This window comes from Otolemur garnettii, unplaced genomic scaffold (assembly GCF_000181295.1).
Source record: "Otolemur garnettii isolate 467f Iridium unplaced genomic scaffold, OtoGar3 scaffold00050, whole genome shotgun sequence".
Lineage (NCBI taxonomy): Eukaryota > Metazoa > Chordata > Mammalia > Primates > Galagidae > Otolemur > Otolemur garnettii.
The window spans coordinates 8,877,963-8,896,747 of record NW_003852445.1 but is presented as its reverse complement, the minus strand read 5'-3'; the positions used below and the strand labels follow the sequence as shown (position 1 = coordinate 8,896,747).

The 18,785-nt window shown below is 50.0% G+C and overlaps 1 protein-coding gene across 1 annotated transcript in view; it reads left to right on the top strand.

The window, feature by feature from the left end:
* PLA2G4E (phospholipase A2 group IVE) overlaps window positions 1-18,785 on the top strand; it is a 60,281-nt gene that overhangs the window by 26,549 nt on the left and 14,947 nt on the right. The window contains exons 2-10 of the mRNA XM_003791749.2: window positions 5,630-5,702; window positions 11,441-11,577; window positions 12,895-13,026; window positions 13,942-13,982; window positions 15,567-15,609; window positions 16,839-16,902; window positions 17,829-17,989; window positions 18,093-18,182; window positions 18,567-18,604. Coding sequence (XP_003791797.1) covers window positions 5,630-5,702; window positions 11,441-11,577; window positions 12,895-13,026; window positions 13,942-13,982; window positions 15,567-15,609; window positions 16,839-16,902; window positions 17,829-17,989; window positions 18,093-18,182; window positions 18,567-18,604 — 779 coding nt within the window. The remainder of the gene's footprint in view (window positions 1-5,629; window positions 5,703-11,440; window positions 11,578-12,894; window positions 13,027-13,941; window positions 13,983-15,566; window positions 15,610-16,838; window positions 16,903-17,828; window positions 17,990-18,092; window positions 18,183-18,566; window positions 18,605-18,785) is intronic.

Genomic DNA, 18,785 nt, shown 5'->3' with positions numbered 1-18,785 from the left:
GGCTTCCCAGGATCTGCCTTCCCCTCTCTCTAGTCACCCTAGACCTCATGGGAGCATCTGGTGAGGGCATGTCTGGTCCAGGGTGGGCCACCACTGAGACGTAGTTGTCAGGCCCTCCCCCAGCTCCACTCCCTCCCAGGAGCCTGACCCTGGGATTGCTTCTGTGACCCAATATTCTTATGGCTGATTTGTGGTAACAGCGAGACTCTTGAGGTGTGGAGAGAGCCCCAACTTGGGAGCTGAGGGCTTTTACTCCAGCCTCTGCTACCAATCTGACTGGTGCATGAGCTGGAACAGGCTACTAGCTGGTGTGTGAATTGGTGCTGACCTCCGGACAGATGGGGCACACTGGCCCCTGCATAGGGCAGCATGGGACACCTGCGCTGAGCCCTGGCTCTGCCGCTCCTGGTCTGCATGAGCCTGGGTGAGATGTAATCTCTCTAAACTCAATCTTCTCCTCTGTAAAGCAGGGATAACAGTGCCTTCCTCCACATGAAGCACATGAGTGCAGTCAGGGCCCCGCACACCAGAGAAGAGTAATACGTTCAGTTCCTCACTCCCTTCCCGCCAACAGTCAGATCCATAAAATCGGGGATGGAAAAGAGGCACCATTGGATTGCATATTTGCCAGTCCTGAGATTCAAGGGGCCGCCCCCCAAGTGGGTGTCAAGGGGAGTACGGAGCCCAAGACCAGGGAGGATACTGGGACATATTCGTGTACAGCCTCAGCAGCAGGGCCCTCTCTCCTACATGGCTTCCCAGAAACCTGCCGTCCAGCCTGTCCTCCCTGGACAGCTGTACTGGTGGTTAGAAGTAGCTAAATACCATATAACTCTGTGCTGTTTGCTAAACAGTTCCTGCCTTGAACTCCAAGCCTGCGAGTATTCCCTAGTCCTTACCCCAGGGCCCTCCAATGTCCCCATGAATGAAAGGATTGGTGTCTGTCTCTGTGTCAGGGCTGCAGCCCCGTTGGCATGGTGCTGGCCATGCCTGTTAATATTTTCACTTCCACCCTGATACTCAATCCCAGTTAGGGCATCCTGTTCTAGGGACAGGCTTATCCAAATACCTGAAGTATTGACCCTTACCACACCATCAGCAACCCTGCGAACTTGGGCGCCATAACCTCACCAGACTCTGGTCCCCATCTGTGTAGTCACAGATATTGCACTTTGTTCTAGCTCATCTTTCTTTCTTTTTCTTTCTTTCTTTTTTTTTGAGACAGAGCCTTAAGCTATCCCCCCTGAGTAGAGTGCTGTGGCATCACAGCTCACAGCAACCTCCTTGAGCCTGGGCTCAAGCCAGTCTCCTGCCTCAGCCTCCCAAGTAGTTGGGACCACAGGTGCCCACCACAACGCCTGGTTATTTTTTGGTTGCAACTGTTATTGTTGTTTGTTGGACCTCAGCTGGATTCGAACCTGCCACATTAGGTGTATGTGCCTGGCGCCTTAGCCACTTGAGCCACAGGCGCCGAGCTTTTTTTTTGTTCTTATTTGAAAGTCTCATTCTGTCACCTAGGCTAGAGAGCTGTAGCAGCGTCAGCCTGGCTTGCAGCTACTTCAAACTCCTGGATTCAAGCCATTCTCTTGCCTTAGTCTTCCAGCTAGCTGGGACTACAGGCATCCACTACCATGCCCAGCTAATTTCTTCCTGTTTTTGTTTTTTTTTCTTTTCCAGTAGAGATGGGGTCTTGCTCTTGCTCAGGCTAGTCTTGAACTCCTGAGCTCAAGCGATCCTCCTGCCTCAGCCGCTGGAGTGCTAGGATTACAGGTGTGCACCCCCGCACCCTGCCTTTATCACATCTTTCTACTGCATATCAATTACCTCTGGGGCTATGAATTTTTGCTTATCTCTAGCACTGCTCCAAGTGAGGTGATTATATCAGAGGCAAAATATGTACATTCATTTTAATCCAAGAAGGTGATTTCTTGTAGCCCTGGTTCCTGAAATGCATCTGGGCCCCAGCCACAAGTCCCACTTTCCTGCTGCCTTCCTCGCAGCAAGGTCCCTCTGGGATGTCTCTCAAATCCCCTTCTGGCTCTAATTCTGTGCTGGCAAATTGTGGCTGTCTCCTGAAAATTGTGTCTCTCCTGAAAATTCCTGAGCTAGAGGGTGTGTTTTGAGGCTCCAAAGGCACGATCTGTGGCTACTAGAAAATGGGAACGTCTCTGAGGATCTGTATAGCTCTAATGTGCTCTGGACATTTCAAGAGAGAGAGAGAAGGTGTCAGGCGTCTGGAATGTGATGGTAGAAATGTAGCCAGTAAGCGCACAGCCAATAGAAGGACTGTCAGAATTTGGGAGTTACTTGGGGGCTTTATAGGGAGTCAGGGTGAAGGAATCTTTCAGGAAAATTGGTTTTAAGAGAGGAAGACCAAGAAAAAGGGAGTGAGGGCAAGCAATACCCATCTTCATGTTGGCCAAGGGGCATTCTCCAGTAAGCTGAGAGCACAGCAGTGGTTATAACATTAGCTTAGGGAGTAGAATTGGATTCCCCTGATTCTAGCTGAAAGCCCTGCAGCAAAGGACTTAGCCTCAGATTCTCCACCTGTTAACATGAGACTAATAATAATTGTTTTGTGGGTTGATTTTAAGGATTAACAAGATAACACAGAGTATAGAGACAGCACCTGGCATATACAGGCATCTGGCAGATGGTAGCTGGCACTGCTGCTACTGAGCAGGAGGAAACACAACCCCACTGGAGGGTATTGGGGTTAGAGGATAGGAGAGATTTTTTCCTAGAAGGCGGCCTGGAGTGAGGGCCCGAGGTCGGCTATGGCTGCACCTTCCCTTCCAGAGCAGACACTGAAGGAGCTGGGCTGGGTCACAGCTAGCCCCTCCTGGAGGCAAGAGAAGGATTGTGATGGCTGAGGGGGTCATGGGCCCTAGGTTCAGAGCCCTGAGATGCTACGAAATATTTCCAAGACTAGCCCCTGCCCAGGCTGAGGCCTCCAGAGCTCCACACTCAGATCTACTTGCCCTCTGAAAATACAGGAAGGTCTGGCTTTTGCCCAAACTGGTCTCCTGATGAAAGTTGACTTATTCCTCCCCACCAGGCCAGATCAGGACACATACTCTGCTCAGGCGAAGAGTGAGAAATGAGGAGCTCGGTTTGTCATGCAGGGGAAGGCAGGGCTGATTGGCTGAAGGTCATGACCATGTTTTCAGAAACTTCTGGTTCTGGAGAAGCAGAATAAGTAGCCATTGGCCCAAGTCACAGAATGCTGTTAGAGCAAGTCATTAACTATGGAAATATTCAACATTTCAGAGGAATCTTCAGACTTGCTTTGAGGAAGCAAAGGAATCTTCAGACTTGCTTTGAGTTTAACTTTTGTTCTGATTTTGAAGTAGCTTTGGAGAAGAGGGGAAGAAGAGGCCCTGAGATTTACTGCCATGTCTATCTCAGGGACTAAATAACATGGCTTTCCCAGTATCATCACTCTATTATTACTGATTAGAATTAAGCCCCAGGTAAATCTAGAAGGACATACATCAAAATGATTGGCTCTGAGTGGAGGGATTAGGGGGATTCTTTTATTTCTTCATAATTAATGTTTTTCTCCAAACTCCTATACTATTTAAAGAGAAAAGAATTGCATCCTCTTAAAAGGGTATAAAGCAACAAAGAGTGGAATATGCGGGGTGACACGTCAAGGACTCCAGTTCAGGGGCCTCTGTAAATATAGACAGTTGGTAGGGTAGAAGAGTCCAGTGGCCTTTACCATGGGCACAGGCAGGGAAGAGGTAGGAACAAAGACTCATCTAAGCCTCAGGGAAAGGGCTTCAGGGCCTGAGATTCAAGCAGGAAAGGCACGAATGGAAAAGAATAGAACCAGGACATCTGAAGACAACAGAACAGGCCTAAAGCTCCCAGAGTGTGCTGGGTCAGAGGGGAAATGTCCCTCATCCCAGCAGCCAGAAGAGTCTTCCAGAGTCCAGAGATGCCATTGGCAGAGAGAAGGCCACTGGAGCCAGGGAGAGGCCCCAACCCCTGGCAGCAGGAGCCTGTGGCTGGCCTGACCTACTCTCCCCATCATGGCCGCCGGCTGCCATTCCCTTTAACCTCACTGTCCCTCATGCCTTGTGTTTACCCTGGAATAGGTCCTGGAACACAGTAGGCACTCCAAAGTAACACCTGAATGTCAGGGGACTAAAAGAAGATGGTTCATCCTCCAGAGAAACAATCAGAGAAAAACCACACCAATAACGGCAGAGGCCCTGAGCTTGGGCGGGCAGAATATTACAGAGTAAGGGTGAGAAGGAGGAGGATGAGAATTAAGTGGCTCCACAGACCTAAGGCCTGGGACAGAGGAGGAACTGGGGAGGGAGCTGTGGTCCCTCGTAAGCGGAAGAGATGATACTTCACAGCTGTGGGATAAAGAGAAGCAAGTACAGCTGGGAGAGGCAGTTTCAGGGCATCTGAGAAGCAGAAAGTACTGGTGTCCAAGGGGGACATGAGTGGGGCTGAGGCTCACAGAATGCAGGGCTGGGCCTTAGGGAGTCACTCCCACTGCCCCAGATGTGGTGGCCTTGGTGGGGTGTGGGGGTTACTTGACGGGGTTGTGCTTGAGACGAGGGCAGGGCGCCCGCAATGTAACCAGGACTGTAAGAGGAACAGGACAGAGTGAGGGCCAGCAGCAGCAAGCAGGCAGGGCTCAGGGTGTGAACTGTCAGGATGAGGAGCTGCGGGAGGAGGAAATTCAGGGCTCCAGTCTACAGAGGCACCTGGCAGGAACCTGTCCTCACATCAAGGACTGTTTGAGCCTTTGCCATCACAAGTGCATCATCACAGACCAGTCAAGTCTTCACAAGTATCTCTAGCAAGATATGATGAAGAGGCAAGAGGCAAACTATTTAAGGGGAGAAGGAAACAGTGACCAGAAAGACTTGGGAGAGGATGTTCCAGGAAGGAGCACAACAGGCAGAGAAGACATAAATGTCCTGGGCCAGAGTTGAGCACCAGGCAGGTGTGACCCGGGGTGAGGGCTTCAGGGGAGTAGATGTCCAGACGTGTCAGTGTCTTCACCCCTCTGAGCCCCAGCATCGTGGATGTGTGTATCCAGGATGGTCATGCCTTGACTCACCAGGTCCTGAGGTGAATCGTGCCTGCTTCCTGAGCAAGCTGCCTCCTGGGTGGGCAGGGGAGGTTTTCCTTTGTGTAAGGGATGGTAGGAGCGGAATGCCAATAAAAAGAGCCTGACCTGCTCTCCCCATCATGAGAGCAGGGGAGATGCTTTATTTTGTTCTTATTCTACGAAGAAAGAAAGAGAGTGGAAACACCCAAGGACTCCCTTGCCATTACTGTCCATTCTAAGTTTGGGGCAGAAACATTCATTCCCTCCTTTAACAAAGGTCTACTGAGCAGCTTCTGCATATCAGCATGCCGCGGGGACTGGAGGTACAAAGCTGAAAAGCCAGGCAGGGTCACAGGCTCTCAGAACCTTCCAGGCTAGAAAGAAGGCAGATTCCCCCAGCAAACAACGGCAAAACAGCATGAGTGTCGATGTAATGCAAGTGGGCAAGCCTGGGGAGGCTTGACAGGAAAGTCTCTCCTGGAGAGCCTCTCCAGGGGCAACGGCCTTGAGATGATGTTTGAAGAATGAGTCCACTGTCCTCTCATTTTGCAGGAGGGGCTGTCTCCATGCCACCTGTTGACAGTGAGAGTCATCCGGATGAAAAATGTCCGGCAGGCTGATATGAGTGAGTACCCTCCTCTCTCTCTCCTCCTTTCTTTGTTTACTGGGTCTGGATGGAGAGAGGCACTAACTGGGAAAATGGTCAGGTGTGTCTGTGTGCGCGTGCGTGTGTGCATGTGTGTGTGTGTGTGTGTGTGTGTACGCATGTGCACATGTGTCCACATATGTGTGTTCTATGTGTGGATTGTAGTTCAAACTTTGGGGCTTCTGTCATTTTTCCAGGACCCTCACTCTTGCTGTAACGGCGGTGCTATCAGCCCCTGCAGCCTGCACCTGCTTCGGAGTCTCTGTCCCCCTCACTCTCTACTCCCCACTCCCTTCCTAGCATCCTGTTCCAGGAGCGCCAGCTTCACCCTCACTGAGGATGCTTTGCTCCTCCCTGAGTTTAGGGGCTTTGGGGATGAAGAGGAAGGATAGGCCTTTAGGCATTGTGGGGCTAGCTGCCACCCTACTCCCAGAGCCCTTCTCAGGACAGGGTCCTAAATCGGGCCCTGGGGGCCATGCCAGAGCCCATAGCACCTGATTTCGTGGCCCAGCATCATAGATGTGTGTCTCCAGGATGCTGGTTGTGCTTTGACTCACCAGGGCCCTGGGGTGAACATTTGCCGGGTGCTGTTTTCTTGGAGCCCTTACTTCCCCTTCCTCCTGGCTCACTCTGTGTTCCCAGGCCATGGAGGCCGGTGAAGCCATCTGAATGGACAGGATCCTCCCCTACCCCTGTCTTTGGGTGGCTTTCAAGAGGGCAGAAGAACCAAAAGCCCCTCCCCATGCTGCCCTCATCCTGCCTCTGCAGAGAGGAAGTTGGCCCTGAACAGGAGAAAGCTCTGTGTCCAGGCCTCACGCCTGGTAACCAAACTGGAAAGGCTCCAGGGACACAGGGATCCCAAAAGACTCGGGAGGCATGAGAGAGGCAGGGAAGATACAGAGCCATGAGCCTGAGTGTACATGTTAACAAAGGGAGACATTCCTGTCCAAAACAGCTGCAGAATAATAGACGATGGTGTTCCAATCTGTAGAATCACTACAGAATTTAGAGCCAGAGAAGGACAGGAGACTGAGAGTAGCCAAGAAGGGTCCAATGAGGGTCTGGGGTCTCACAGGGACAAGAAGTAGAGATCCAGAGGCCTGGGGCCCGCATGACTTCCTGAGGGCTCATATGCAAATTGTGCTGGAGCGCAGGTGCAGAGAGGCTGAGAATTTGCTGGGAAGCTGTCACTGCATTGCCAGGATGAATGTGGAGAGCAGGAGAGGGAGGCCTCTTAGCCTGGAGGCAGCAAAGGGAACAAGCAGAATGCAACCTGAGTCTCTGGAGGCAGAGTGGTCCAGAGCCCTGCCAGCAAGAATGCCCCAGCAAACATCCAGTTTGTGGCTGTGTCTGTACCATGTCTAACCAGAGGGCCAGGGACTTCTCCCTGGGCCTCTTAGGGCTTTCTTAGTCCACCAGTGAGCGACCTATGGAGCCATGGAGTGTTCCCTGGACCTGGGACATGGCTGCCTTTTTTGCTTTCTTGCCCATGCCACAGAGTCATTCAGACATTTCTCTCCCTGGGCAGAGTCACACCCACACCTCAGGACAACCCAGTTCCCACACACCTGCAGCAACACTCACCTTTCTCCAGCTCCTCTTGAGGTGTGTCTGTGCCAGCCCCTCGAGTCACCCTAGCTCACACCCCTACGCTGCATGCCTGCACCTGTGCACTCAGGCCTGCCCATTGCCGAATCCCTTCCTTCTGTCTTCTTCCTGCCACACCTGTCAGTCAGAGGGTGATGGGGCGCAGGGCAGGAGCAGGCAGCCAGGGTAACAGACTTTGGTCTCGCTCCACAGCCTCCTTGTCCTCTTCCCACACACCCCTTGGGCATGCAGCCTGCCTTTTGGGGGCACCCAGTCCTCTTTGGGAATCTCCTTGCTGCTTACGTTTTTCTCATTTCCCCTGAGGGACAATTGGAGGGCTATATGGCATCTGGGGTGCCAGCCCTGGTCACATCATGTCTGGACTCCACAGTGTCATGGATGAGGCTGTATTGCTGCCTTCCCCAGGTTAGGTTTAAGACTGTTCCGATGCCTTGCAATCCTGGGTTACTCTTGCCCCACCGTTGTTCCCTTCTGGTTTGAATCTAAGCTCTCCGATTTAGATCCTGTGCCTGAGCTTCCAAGGAAGTCATGCCTACTGCATGGCTGAATGGAAGTGAACACGCAGAGTTTCGGGGCTGGCTCCTCATCCCTCATCAATAACTAAAAGAACCCTGGACCTGACTTGGGCAACAGTTGGGCCTAGAAACCTCCTAGCTATCAGTTTTTTAATCCTCTTGGGAAAACAAAATCCAAACCAGCCCCTCAAGGGTATTAGGCAGGTGTCTCCAGAGGTATTAGGGAGACAATGTTCTGAACATCTGGAAAGATGATTGAGCCAGCTCTGCCACCCACATTCCAGGAAAAGAGACATATCACTCAGATGACCAATCCTCCTATCACTGCATGAGGAACAGGATTAGAACCTATCTCTCACTGGGAAATCCCCTGTCATCCGTGACATTTTCAGAATTGGGTCACCGTTGCTTAACCATTCCTCACTGCCAACATGATAGTCATGACCAGGTAATGGTGCCTGCCCCGATGCCATCTGGGCCCCCACTGACCTTCCTTTACCATCCCTTCCCCATCAAGATCCCCTCCTTGGGCTACACTGTCCTTCCCAACCTTTCATGTGGGAAACTGCTCTCTTTAGAAGAACTGAAAAGCAACTCAGTGCTTTGGAAAGTGAGGGTCTGATCAATCTTGTCTCTTTTAGGAGTATTTTTATTGCAACTAAAGATTTAAGCCTTGGGTCAAAGATACTGAGATTGTATTTTATGAGTTTAAGGGGAGAATTTTAGGCATGGACTGATGACAGGAAACTGATCTGAGAGGAGAAAGGGCTTTGACAGGATCCATCAAACCATGGTGCAGAGTTAGTAGGGTGCAGTCAGGTCGGCCCCTGCCTGCTGGCTCCCAATGTAGAGAAGGCATAGCTGAGGAGAATGATCCAGGCCCAGGAGGAGGGGTCCAAGAGGGCTGAGCAGGTTTCTGGTGAGTCTCCCCATCAGCAAAGTTGACCTGCTTACCAGGATCTGCAGTGGCGCAGCCCAGAATTTCTTGATCCAGGCCCTTGATACTTCTGATACAGCCCTCGAGCAAGAGGTTGGGTTGTCCATCCATTCATTTATTCAACAATATCTAGTGAGTACCTACTGCATTCTAAGGGCTAGAGGCACACACTTTCCTGGCTGTCTTGGTGTTCATAGTATGATGGAGACAGACAAGTCGACCCACCATGGCAGTGTAATGCAAGAGTGCTCAAGAAGGAGAGGAGCCTGGGGGCACTTGGCCCAGTTGAGAGCACCCAGGCAGGGCTTCCAGACAAGGTTCCTAGCCAGGAGAAGGATGGGTGAAAGTAGAGGAGAGTGGAAGGGTGTTGAAGGGAGAAGGAACAGCACGTGCAAAGGCTTGAAGGCAAGACAGCGCGGCACCTTTTGAGACCTGATTGGGTTTGGCCTGAGTCTAGAGTAAGAGTGTGCAGGTGTGTGTGTGTGTGTGTGTGTGTATGAATGTGTGTACATGTGTGAATGTGGGTGCATGTGTGTGTCTGCACATGTGTTTATGCTCAGACGTGAAGGGTACAGGTGGGGTGTTAAAAAGGGTGAAAGATGAGGCTGGGCTGGGGGACTGGGTGGAAGCAGCCATGCTGAGTGTTGGAACTCCTTCCTAAGGGCAGAGGGGAGCCACTAAAGGATCTTAAACTGGGGAGTTTTACTTTTATCATAGTAAAAAGCTCCCTCTGGCTTTGCTTGGGAGAAAGATTAGAGTGGGGCAAGACAGGAGGCAGGGAGTCCAGTTGGAAAGTGGTTCCAGATATAATGGTGGCCTGCACCAAGGCAGTGGCAGTGCAGGTGAGACATGGACAGGTTTGACATATGCAAAGGATCAAATCAATGCAATATGAGAGTCAGGGAGACACTTGGCTTCTGGCCTGGACACCTGAGTGGAGGTGAGGAGGAGCAGGTTGGGAATGGAGAGGGTGGGTGGGGACAATGAGATCATTTCCTTTTGATTCTGTTGAGTTTTGGTCATTCTTTTTGTCTGGATTAAATGATCATGATGACATCTATTCTAAAGGATAGTGTCATCTCACCTTCATTCAATGGAAAGAGGGCTGTAAATTCCAAGTCAGTGAATGGTGAGCCTTCCGAGATTAACCAGATAATCAGGGATTAAATTAGGAGCCAGGAATGTGTCTGATGCAAACTGGAGTCACTGGCTCTGATAAAGCTTTCAGTGTAGTGACAACACTGGACAAAGTCTGTCCCAGGGGATGATCCTGGTTCCACTCACATTGGTGACTCGTAATAATAATTATGAACTACTTTGTATCAGTCCTGCCGCTATAGAACTCCCATCATCACACCAGCTTTACTCTCTGGAGGACTCTCTGACACTGGAAACTGTACTGACTTTTACCATTTTCTACATAGCCGGTGTGTACCCTGGACTCACCCCGGCAGATTGCCAGGAGAGTGACAAAGGCAGTCATGGCATCCTTCCTCCCCTCCCCCAGGTAGAATGGAGGCGGAAGCAGGCTAAGCTGCTATTTTTCACCCTATCCCTTCTGCTGCTCCAACCAGAAGCCCTAGGGGGCCTTCCTCCATTTGAAGAGGGCCCATTGGGGTCAAGAACTTATCCCTTCTCCAGAACACATACAACAACGTTACACTTGGGTTGTTCATTTAGAGCAGTTGTTTTCAACCTCCCTAATGCCACGACCCTTTAATACAGTTCCTCATGTTGTGGTGACCCCCAACCATAAAATTATTTTTGTTGCTACTTCATGAAGCAGTAGTGTTAAGATTTTAGCCTTCCTGATCTCAGTTTTCTAGTATCTAAAGGCTATCTTCAGCTCCCAGGGGCCCATTCTATGTCTTGGCAGGGGTCTGCTTGGTCTGTTGTTACTTCATGAAATAATTTTTTTTTAAACCTGTAACAACATGTTCTTTATTTTCAAGTTATCCATATTTAAAGATGCACAACTGCAATGAAAATAATTTTATGGTTGGGGGTCACCACAACATGAGGAACTGTATTAAAGGGTCGCAGCATTAGGAAGGTTGAGAACCACTAACTTAGAGTGAAAAAAAAAAAAAAGCCACAATTGTGAAGGTCTCTTGGGTCATAAACTTCATGCTGGGAGACCAGAATAGGTATGAAGAGCCTGGCTGTGTGCAATTGAGGCATTAAGCTAGAAGGCATGGTGGCCCCTGCTCCTAGATCCCACTAAATAGCTGGTGCTACCCAATCCCTGTCCCACCCAGGCCCTTCTTGGCTAACTTGCATTAGACTATGGGAGAGCTAGGCCCTACTTTTGTTTCCCTGGTGACGTGGGCTAAGGCAAGAAGTAAAATGGACTACTGGGGCTGGGAGAGGGAAAATGATGTGGCCATACTGCCTCAGACAGCAAGTGTTTACTCCGAGACCAGAGTGCTTCTGATAAGACCCAGAGGCCATTTGTGTCCAAGAGAATGGTCAGTGGGACCTCCATGAAACCTATAGCCTGTGACATTCTCAACAGTCTGCAACAAAGGTCTCTGGAGAGGACCTGGAGCTGGGATGAAACATTGCTCCAGAGGAGACTGGGGAGACTCCACTCCCCCTCATCTCTGAACATGGGTTGGTTCCTTGTGCTTACTGTTGGCCCTCTCTTTTGTGGACAGTAAGCCAGACAGACTGCTTTGTGAGCCTCTGGCTGCCCACTGCCTCTCAGAAGAAGCTGAGGACTAGGACCATCACGAACTGCCCAAACCCAGAGTGGAACGAAAGCTTCAACTTCCAGATCCAGAGTCAAGTGAAGGTGAGACGTGGAGGACTGCACCTGTCTGCCTGCTGGTGTCTCTGTTCCCCCCTTGACTATTTCTCCTCTTTGTTTGTGTGTTCTTTGCCTATTTGTTTTTCTTTCTACTTACTTCTTGCCCAACCAACCTGTCTTCCTACTTATCCGCTGCTTCCTTCTGCCTGTCTCACATTTGTCTTTTTCTGAGTTCATTTATCCTTCACCTTTGTTTGCGCTCTCTTGTCCTTCTACCTAATTTTTGCTGCAACTGGATGTCTCTTGCCCCCAAACAGATTGTGTTTCCAGTACCTTCCAGAGCATGCTCCAAGCAGGAGACTACAGAAAGGGGGAGAGTTGTTCTATTCACTAAGACCAGCACCAGTCTAATTTTAGCCAGGGGTTTTTCTCTCTCTTAAATCCTTTTTATATTGCTTTATTATTTCTGTTTCCTTGGGTGTGTGTTCTTTCATTTATTGTGTTGTTTCATGCCAGTCTTCCTCAGATGTATGGTGACTCTAACTCAAGTTCACTTCTTCTGTGGGAGAATTGTCCATTGGCTGTACTGAGTTGTGACAGCCTCGGCAAAGAACCCTTCAGCAAATATGACCTTATCATAGAGGCATCGACCCCATCTGGGGCACTTGAGGCTTTTTACAAAGGACTCTTTATGAAACAGAAACACTTTAACCAGCATCTCCCAGGATCCTTGAAACAAGAGGCCTCAGACTAGCTCAGGTCCCCTGAGACCATTGACCTCAAAGTCCAGCAAGATGACTTGACTCTTGCTATGCTGCTTTGGGACCATCCATGAGACTTTATTAAGGGTTAATGGATCAAAAGATGGAATTCACACACTTCACCCCAACTCCACCAATTATCAGAGCAATCTTGGCCACATCACTCCCCTGGAGTGTTAAGATTTTAGCCTTCCTGATCTCAGTTTTCTAGCATCTAAAGGCTATCTTCAGCTTCCATGGGGCTCATTCTATGTCTTGGCAGGGGTCTGCTTGCTCTGCCCCTTCCATTCTTCCCCCTAGATGGAATGAAATCCTTCCACACTTCATAGGCCTCTGACAAGCTTATAAAAGGGCAAAATTATTCTGTAGGAGAGTGAGAGCAGAGGGACAGGAAGGCTTCAGAGAACTGGAAAAGAAGGAACAGATATTTTCTTTCCTTATCATTTTCCTACAAATACCTCTCCCACCTGACCAGGGACTGCTCTGCTGTCTCTTAATACTCAGACCTACCTCCTCGCTGGGATCAAACTTAGGCCCCTCATGCTGAAAATGGGTCACTGTAACCAGAGTAACCAGACTTGTACCCTCCCTTCTCCCCTAGAATGTGCTAGAGCTGAGTGTCTGTGATGAAGACACAGTGACCCCAGATGACCATCTCTTGACAATTCTCTACGATCTCACCAAGCTCTGCTTCAGAAAGAAAACCCATGTGAAATTTCCACTCAACCCAGAGGTAGGTGCAACCCAGGCCCTCAGCCTCCTCCCTCATGAGGAGCAAGTGGTTATTCCCAAGAGATCATTCCTTGGGCTCCTCTTTGTGCATACAATCAAGTTGGGAAAAGATGGCGCCACTAGTTCAAATCCCAGGGTTATTGCTCACTAATAGTGTGACAAGACACATAATACCTACTACACAGGGCCATTGTGAGGTGTAAGTGAGAACATGTAGTTAAGGTACCTAGTGGTAGTTGCAGTAGAAAATGGAGATACAGTAAGTATTGGTTCCCTTCCCCCTTTCCTTCCCTCAGAGTCCGATTTCTGGAATGGCCCCAGGAACAGAAGACATAAGGGGAAGGCAGGCAAATCTGCAAGTCAGAAATAAGTCAGAGCTGGAGAGGATCAGGGATATAGAGCCAATCACTCCAAAATAGGCATGAGGACACCTCCAAGAACTGGCATCCCAGCCTTTACCTGGCTCACATTCCAGGGGGAAACTGAAGACCACCCAGGTCAGGGCTCAGCTCCTCTTACCCAACAAGAGGTCTGAAGAACCAGGTGAAGGAGAGGGCTTCTGCCACTGGCAGTGGACTTGCTGAGGGCCATATCTCAGTGCTCCCTTGCCCCAGCACTGAGCTCTTCAAGGAGGGCAGGCTAGCTCTGCAAGCCCACAGCTGGGGGTAGTGAGGAAAAGGAAATGCCCAGGCTGGGCTGAGGGTCAGCTCCACACCCCACACTCCCTGGGTTGTCAGTTATGTTCCTGGTGCCGAAGACTTGCAGACAGAGGGAGGCAGTGGGGAGAAAGGCCACAGGGCAGCAGGGCAGACATGGAGGAAGATAAGGACAGGTCGATAGGGGTTCTTGGTAGAGGGTTCTGATCTGCAGACATGTGCAGACACAGCTCTCAGCCCCTTTCCTTTCCCCCTGCCAGGGCATGGAAGAGCTGGAGGTGGAGTTCCTGCTGGAGGAAAGGTGAGTAGGCCCTGGCCCCGGGTCCACCAAGGTCCTGACTATTAATAAGTGGCTTCTAGGAATAAGCATTCCAGAGCTGGGTCAGCCTTTCTGCCATCCTCCCTTCTTCATGTCTCCCTCCTACCACTAACCCTGAACTCCTCACTGTGTATCAGAATCATTTAGGAGCCTCTAATAGTATAGAGTGTAGGTCCCCAGTTCTGCAGACATCAGTATTGCTTTAAAGACCCAGTACTGCCTCAGTCCTCTGCATTCCCAATGGTGGCCTTTAGAAAGAATTCCTGCCACCCCACCATGGTGATGGGAGCTTTGTTGAAACTCCACTGACAAAGATGTTAGGACCAAGGGGTCTCCTCCTTGATCCAGAACTGTTAGAACAGATGCCCCTAAACCCTGATCTAAAGCACAGGCTGTCCTCACCCCCACAGCCAACTTGGAGCCAAATCTGGGGTGGAGGCTCAGACTCAATGTGTACTATTGTTTCCAGATGTTTTCAACCAGGAAAATGACCCAGAGTCCTGGAGGTCTGATGATGCTGGGGATTCACAGAGCTAGAGGGACAGGAGGAGAAAGAGAAGGAAGAAAGGGAAGGGGTGGTGAGGGAAGGGCAGAGCCCTGCCCAGAGAGGACAAGCCCCACTCTGGCATGGGCAGAGTGAGCTGCCATGATTGGACAGCCCACTTCTCCACCAGGGCAGGGCAGAGCCCCCCTGAACTTATGATCATCTGGGATCCTGGGACGATGAAAGATGAGAGGATTGAGATAGGATGAGCAGGCTTGTCAGCTTGGAGAATCTTCTGCCTAGGGGATCTTGGGACTATTTGAGGGAACTTATTTTCCATCAACAGCTGATTGGCAAATTAGAACCTATTTTATTTCACATTGAGGAGAATTGAGACTCTCTCTTCCAATTCTTGGTTTGACAGGACTTTTGTGGAGGTTGAAAACTCCTTGGTGAAATTAGAAAGTGGCTTGCAAAATGAAATTTGTCAAGCTTTGTGATAAGAGTTGATCTGAAGACAAAGTCATCTTGGACTTAATTTTGGTGGAGAAGCTGAGGAGGCCCCTAGGCTAATTGCAACCTTGGAGGTTTATGTTCTTAACTTTATAACACGAGAACATTTAATGCTCACCAGGACCCTCTCTGTCTGTGTTAGACCTGTTTGTTAAATGCATAAATTAAATAAAGCTCAGAATGGAGTAATGGGTTATTACCAGAAGGACTCATGTCTGCCCTAGTTGGTGGACTGTGTCATTTCTTGCAAGGTATTTATCCTTATAACTCCATGCAGTTACATCTGGTTGGATACAAAGAACAATTATCCTTCTTCAAAAAAAAAAAATAGAACTCTTCTATTTCTTTTAACCATAAATCAACTCTTTTTCCTGGACATTCTGTTTCAAATGTATGCCAGTTTCCTCCTTGACAACCTATAAATCTAAGGTTTCTTAAGCCAGTATTTTTCGTAAGAACCAAGAAGTCTCAACTATTTTGTTACTGATCCTATTTATACCCTTTGTCACCTTTATGAGAACTAGTCAAGAATGATAGAACTGACCAGGAGTTTTCATTTTGTTTTTCAGTCCCTGTCCGCCTGAGACCCTCATCACCAATGGCGTGCTGGTGGTAATTGTCCTTCTGAGTTCCTGTATCTCCAGATACAGGCTACGGTTCTCAGGGCAGCAGAATTGAGGGAGAAAACACTGGGCCCAGCTTGGGTCCTTGTCCCATCCTGAGCCCAGGAGAAGTTCGACTAAGTTAAGCCAGCCACATGGGGCACACAGAGGGACAGAAGCAGGAAGCTGGGTTCCTGCACCCAGGGGAGAGGTAGCTTGGACAGCACCCTAGCCCAGCACCCAATAACCCAGAAAGAGGACCCCTTCTCCTGAGAACCAAGAAATGAATCCATAAAAGGCAGCTTCCTCTCAGACTCGATCTTGGTCCTGTTCCCCCCAACCCCAATACCTCTGTAGCAGTGATTTTCAACCAGTGTGCCATGAAATGATCTTAGGTGTGCTGTGAAAATTGTTAAAGGTCACTAATTAGATTATTTTTGAAGCAAGTTCAAAGCACAGTAAAGTACATTCTTTTTTTTAGTCCTTTTTAAAAAACAATAGATATAATCTAAGTGTGCCATGGAAGTTTAACTATAGGTTCAAGTGTGCCGTGAGATGAAAAAAAAAAAGGTTGAAAACGCTGCTCTATAGGCAGTGTTTCAGTATTAAACATTTTTCATGATTCAGCTGTTGGTACAAATATTTTAATTTAATGCTTCCAATGCCCCAGAATTCAAGGAGACTTTTACCCCAAAAAGAAGTCTTTGGGAATTTGTGGCAAAGGAATTTAATCTACCTCTGATGCTTCTTCTTCTTCTTTTTTTTTTTTTTTGGTAGAGGTAGGATCTCTCTATGTTGACTAGGCTGGTCTTGAACTCCTGGCTCTGGCCTTAGCCTCCCAAAGTGTCGAGATTACAGATGTAAGCCACCATGCTGGCCCTGCCTCCACTTCTTGACCAGGCTATTTTGTTGAAAGCGCTCACTTTCAAAGCCCAGAGCTGAACATTCCCTCAGGTCAGATCCTCCACCTGCAACTGAGAACATGACCCCTAGTAAATTATGACCATGCACCCGAAACATGGAGGACAGCTTTGTTTTCAAATATCTGTCTCTGAATGAGATGACATTCCTTGATCGGGTTCAGGGAATGTGGTCACAGGCCCTGAGTTCCCTGGTGTCAGCCCAAAGTCAGCCCAGTGCTGGATTTACCCTCCTGTGCTTGTCTCCTCTCTTGGGCCTGGAAGAGGAGGAGGTGGCTGGTGCTCAGACCTTCAGTGACCCTCCCTTGCTTTGTTACAGTCTCGACAAGTCTCCCGCCTAGAGGTTCATGCAGAAGCCAGGAGGCTGCGAAAGAGTAAAAAAAGTGAGCCATTTTATCTCTTGTGCCTTCTGGGGTTGGGGTAGGAAGTGCTGCTTCCAATCCTGTCAATGTCAGGCTCAGCCTGGTCTGAGGCTTCCCTGGGCACAGTGAGTCAACAGCTTGGCTGAAACTCCTCAGGGGCGTGAGCACCTTTCTTCCCAGCCTGCTTTATACAGGGCAAGTTCACCCAGGCACCCCCAAGACCCTTGAGTCTTCCAGGTCTGACACATGAAATGGGCCTGGGCTCTCAGTGCTGCCCCTGTGCCCACACCTGTCTACATCGCACCTTGCCAGGAGCTGGGGTTGCCTGGGTTCCTGCAGGGATCAGCACCGGGTACGGGCTGGTGCTGGCACGCTCAGGGCCCCTCTAAGCTGTCCTCCTTCCTCTAGCCAGTTCTTAAGTCACGTGGAGTTCTAGCATTTTATAGCTGCAGGGACCTGAGGGATCCACAAATACCAGCTTCCTGCCAGGCTCCGCTACCTGCCCACCCCATCCTGCCCATGCCAGGCCCCATGCCTGTCCTAGCAGAGCGTAGTGTGGCCCCACGGACATGGGGAGGGGAATGAGGAGAGGAAGAAGCCTGCACCCCAGACTGCCAGGGTGATGAGGGCCTGCTTTCTCTGCAGGGGGCAGGTAACTTTGGGAGGTCTTCTGGCAAAGAAAACCAAGGAGGACTCTGTCAGCATCTAAAAGGGTTTTCTGGAGCCCACATTTGTCAGTATCACTCAATCACTCATAAGTCTTATTAAAATAAATACAGGTTCCTGCCTGGCCCTATAGAAAAAGAATCTCTGGGGCATTTGAACCAGTGCCTGGATCATTCAAAACTCCCCCGGGGCACCTCCAGATAGGCTTTTTTGCTGAGCCAAGTGAGGAGGTGGAAAGTGAGAGGTTTCCCAGGTCCTCATGCCCTTGTCGCCTCTCCCAGTGCAGGACCTCTTGGTGATGGTGAGCGAGTCTTTTGAGAACACCCAGCGCATCCTGCCCTGCCCAGAGTCCTGGCGCCCAAACCCTGCCTGCTTCCACTACCCTAAGTACTTCCAGCCCCAGCTGCACGTGGAGGTGCCCAAGAGTCACTGGAGCTGCCCGGTAAGAGGCACTTGAGTTGGGGGAGGCGCAGGGGACTGGGATGGATGGGGGGGTCTCAGAGAAGCACCTCAGCCCCTCTCATGGAACCCATCCATCCCTCCAGCTTTGCTGCTACGGTGCGCACAGGAACAGCCCCATCTGCCAGCCCCTTGACTGCCTTTCCGATGGCCAGACCATGACGACCCTGCCTGTGGTGAGGACATGTGCCTGGGAAGGCCTCTGAGCGGCTTGCCTAGAGCTCCCACAGCAGGAAGAAGGGGAGAGCCTGGTGCAGGGGATCCAAGGAGAAAGATGACTCCTGGGGTTCTCTCTCAGGCAGGGGGGAGGAGTCTTGAGGGGTAGGAGAGTAAGGAGCTACAGTGTGGTCCAAAAAGATATGTGCAGGCTGAGGTAGAGATGGTGGGGAGAATCGTATCCAGAGGAGGGAAGAGGATAGAGCACGTGATGTGTGTGCAAACATGCACATATGCCAAATCAAGCCCGGGGCAGACAGTATGGAAAATCTCCACTTCTTTGGTTGCAATCACTTGGCTCTGAATTGTCTTCTCTGACAAGCTTTTCATCTTTTGCTCCTCAGGGTGAGAATTATGAATTACACATGAAGTCTACACCCTGGTAAAGTAACCTCTTTCCGTCCTTCCCACTAACTTATTCATACTAGTGGTGTGAATGGTTATCTCGCTGTGGTTTGATTGACATTTCCCTGTTGGCTAGTGATGCTGAGCATCTTTTCACAGGCTTGCTGGCCTTTTGTATGTCTATCCAGAGACTTTGTCCACTTTTTAAGTGGGCTGCT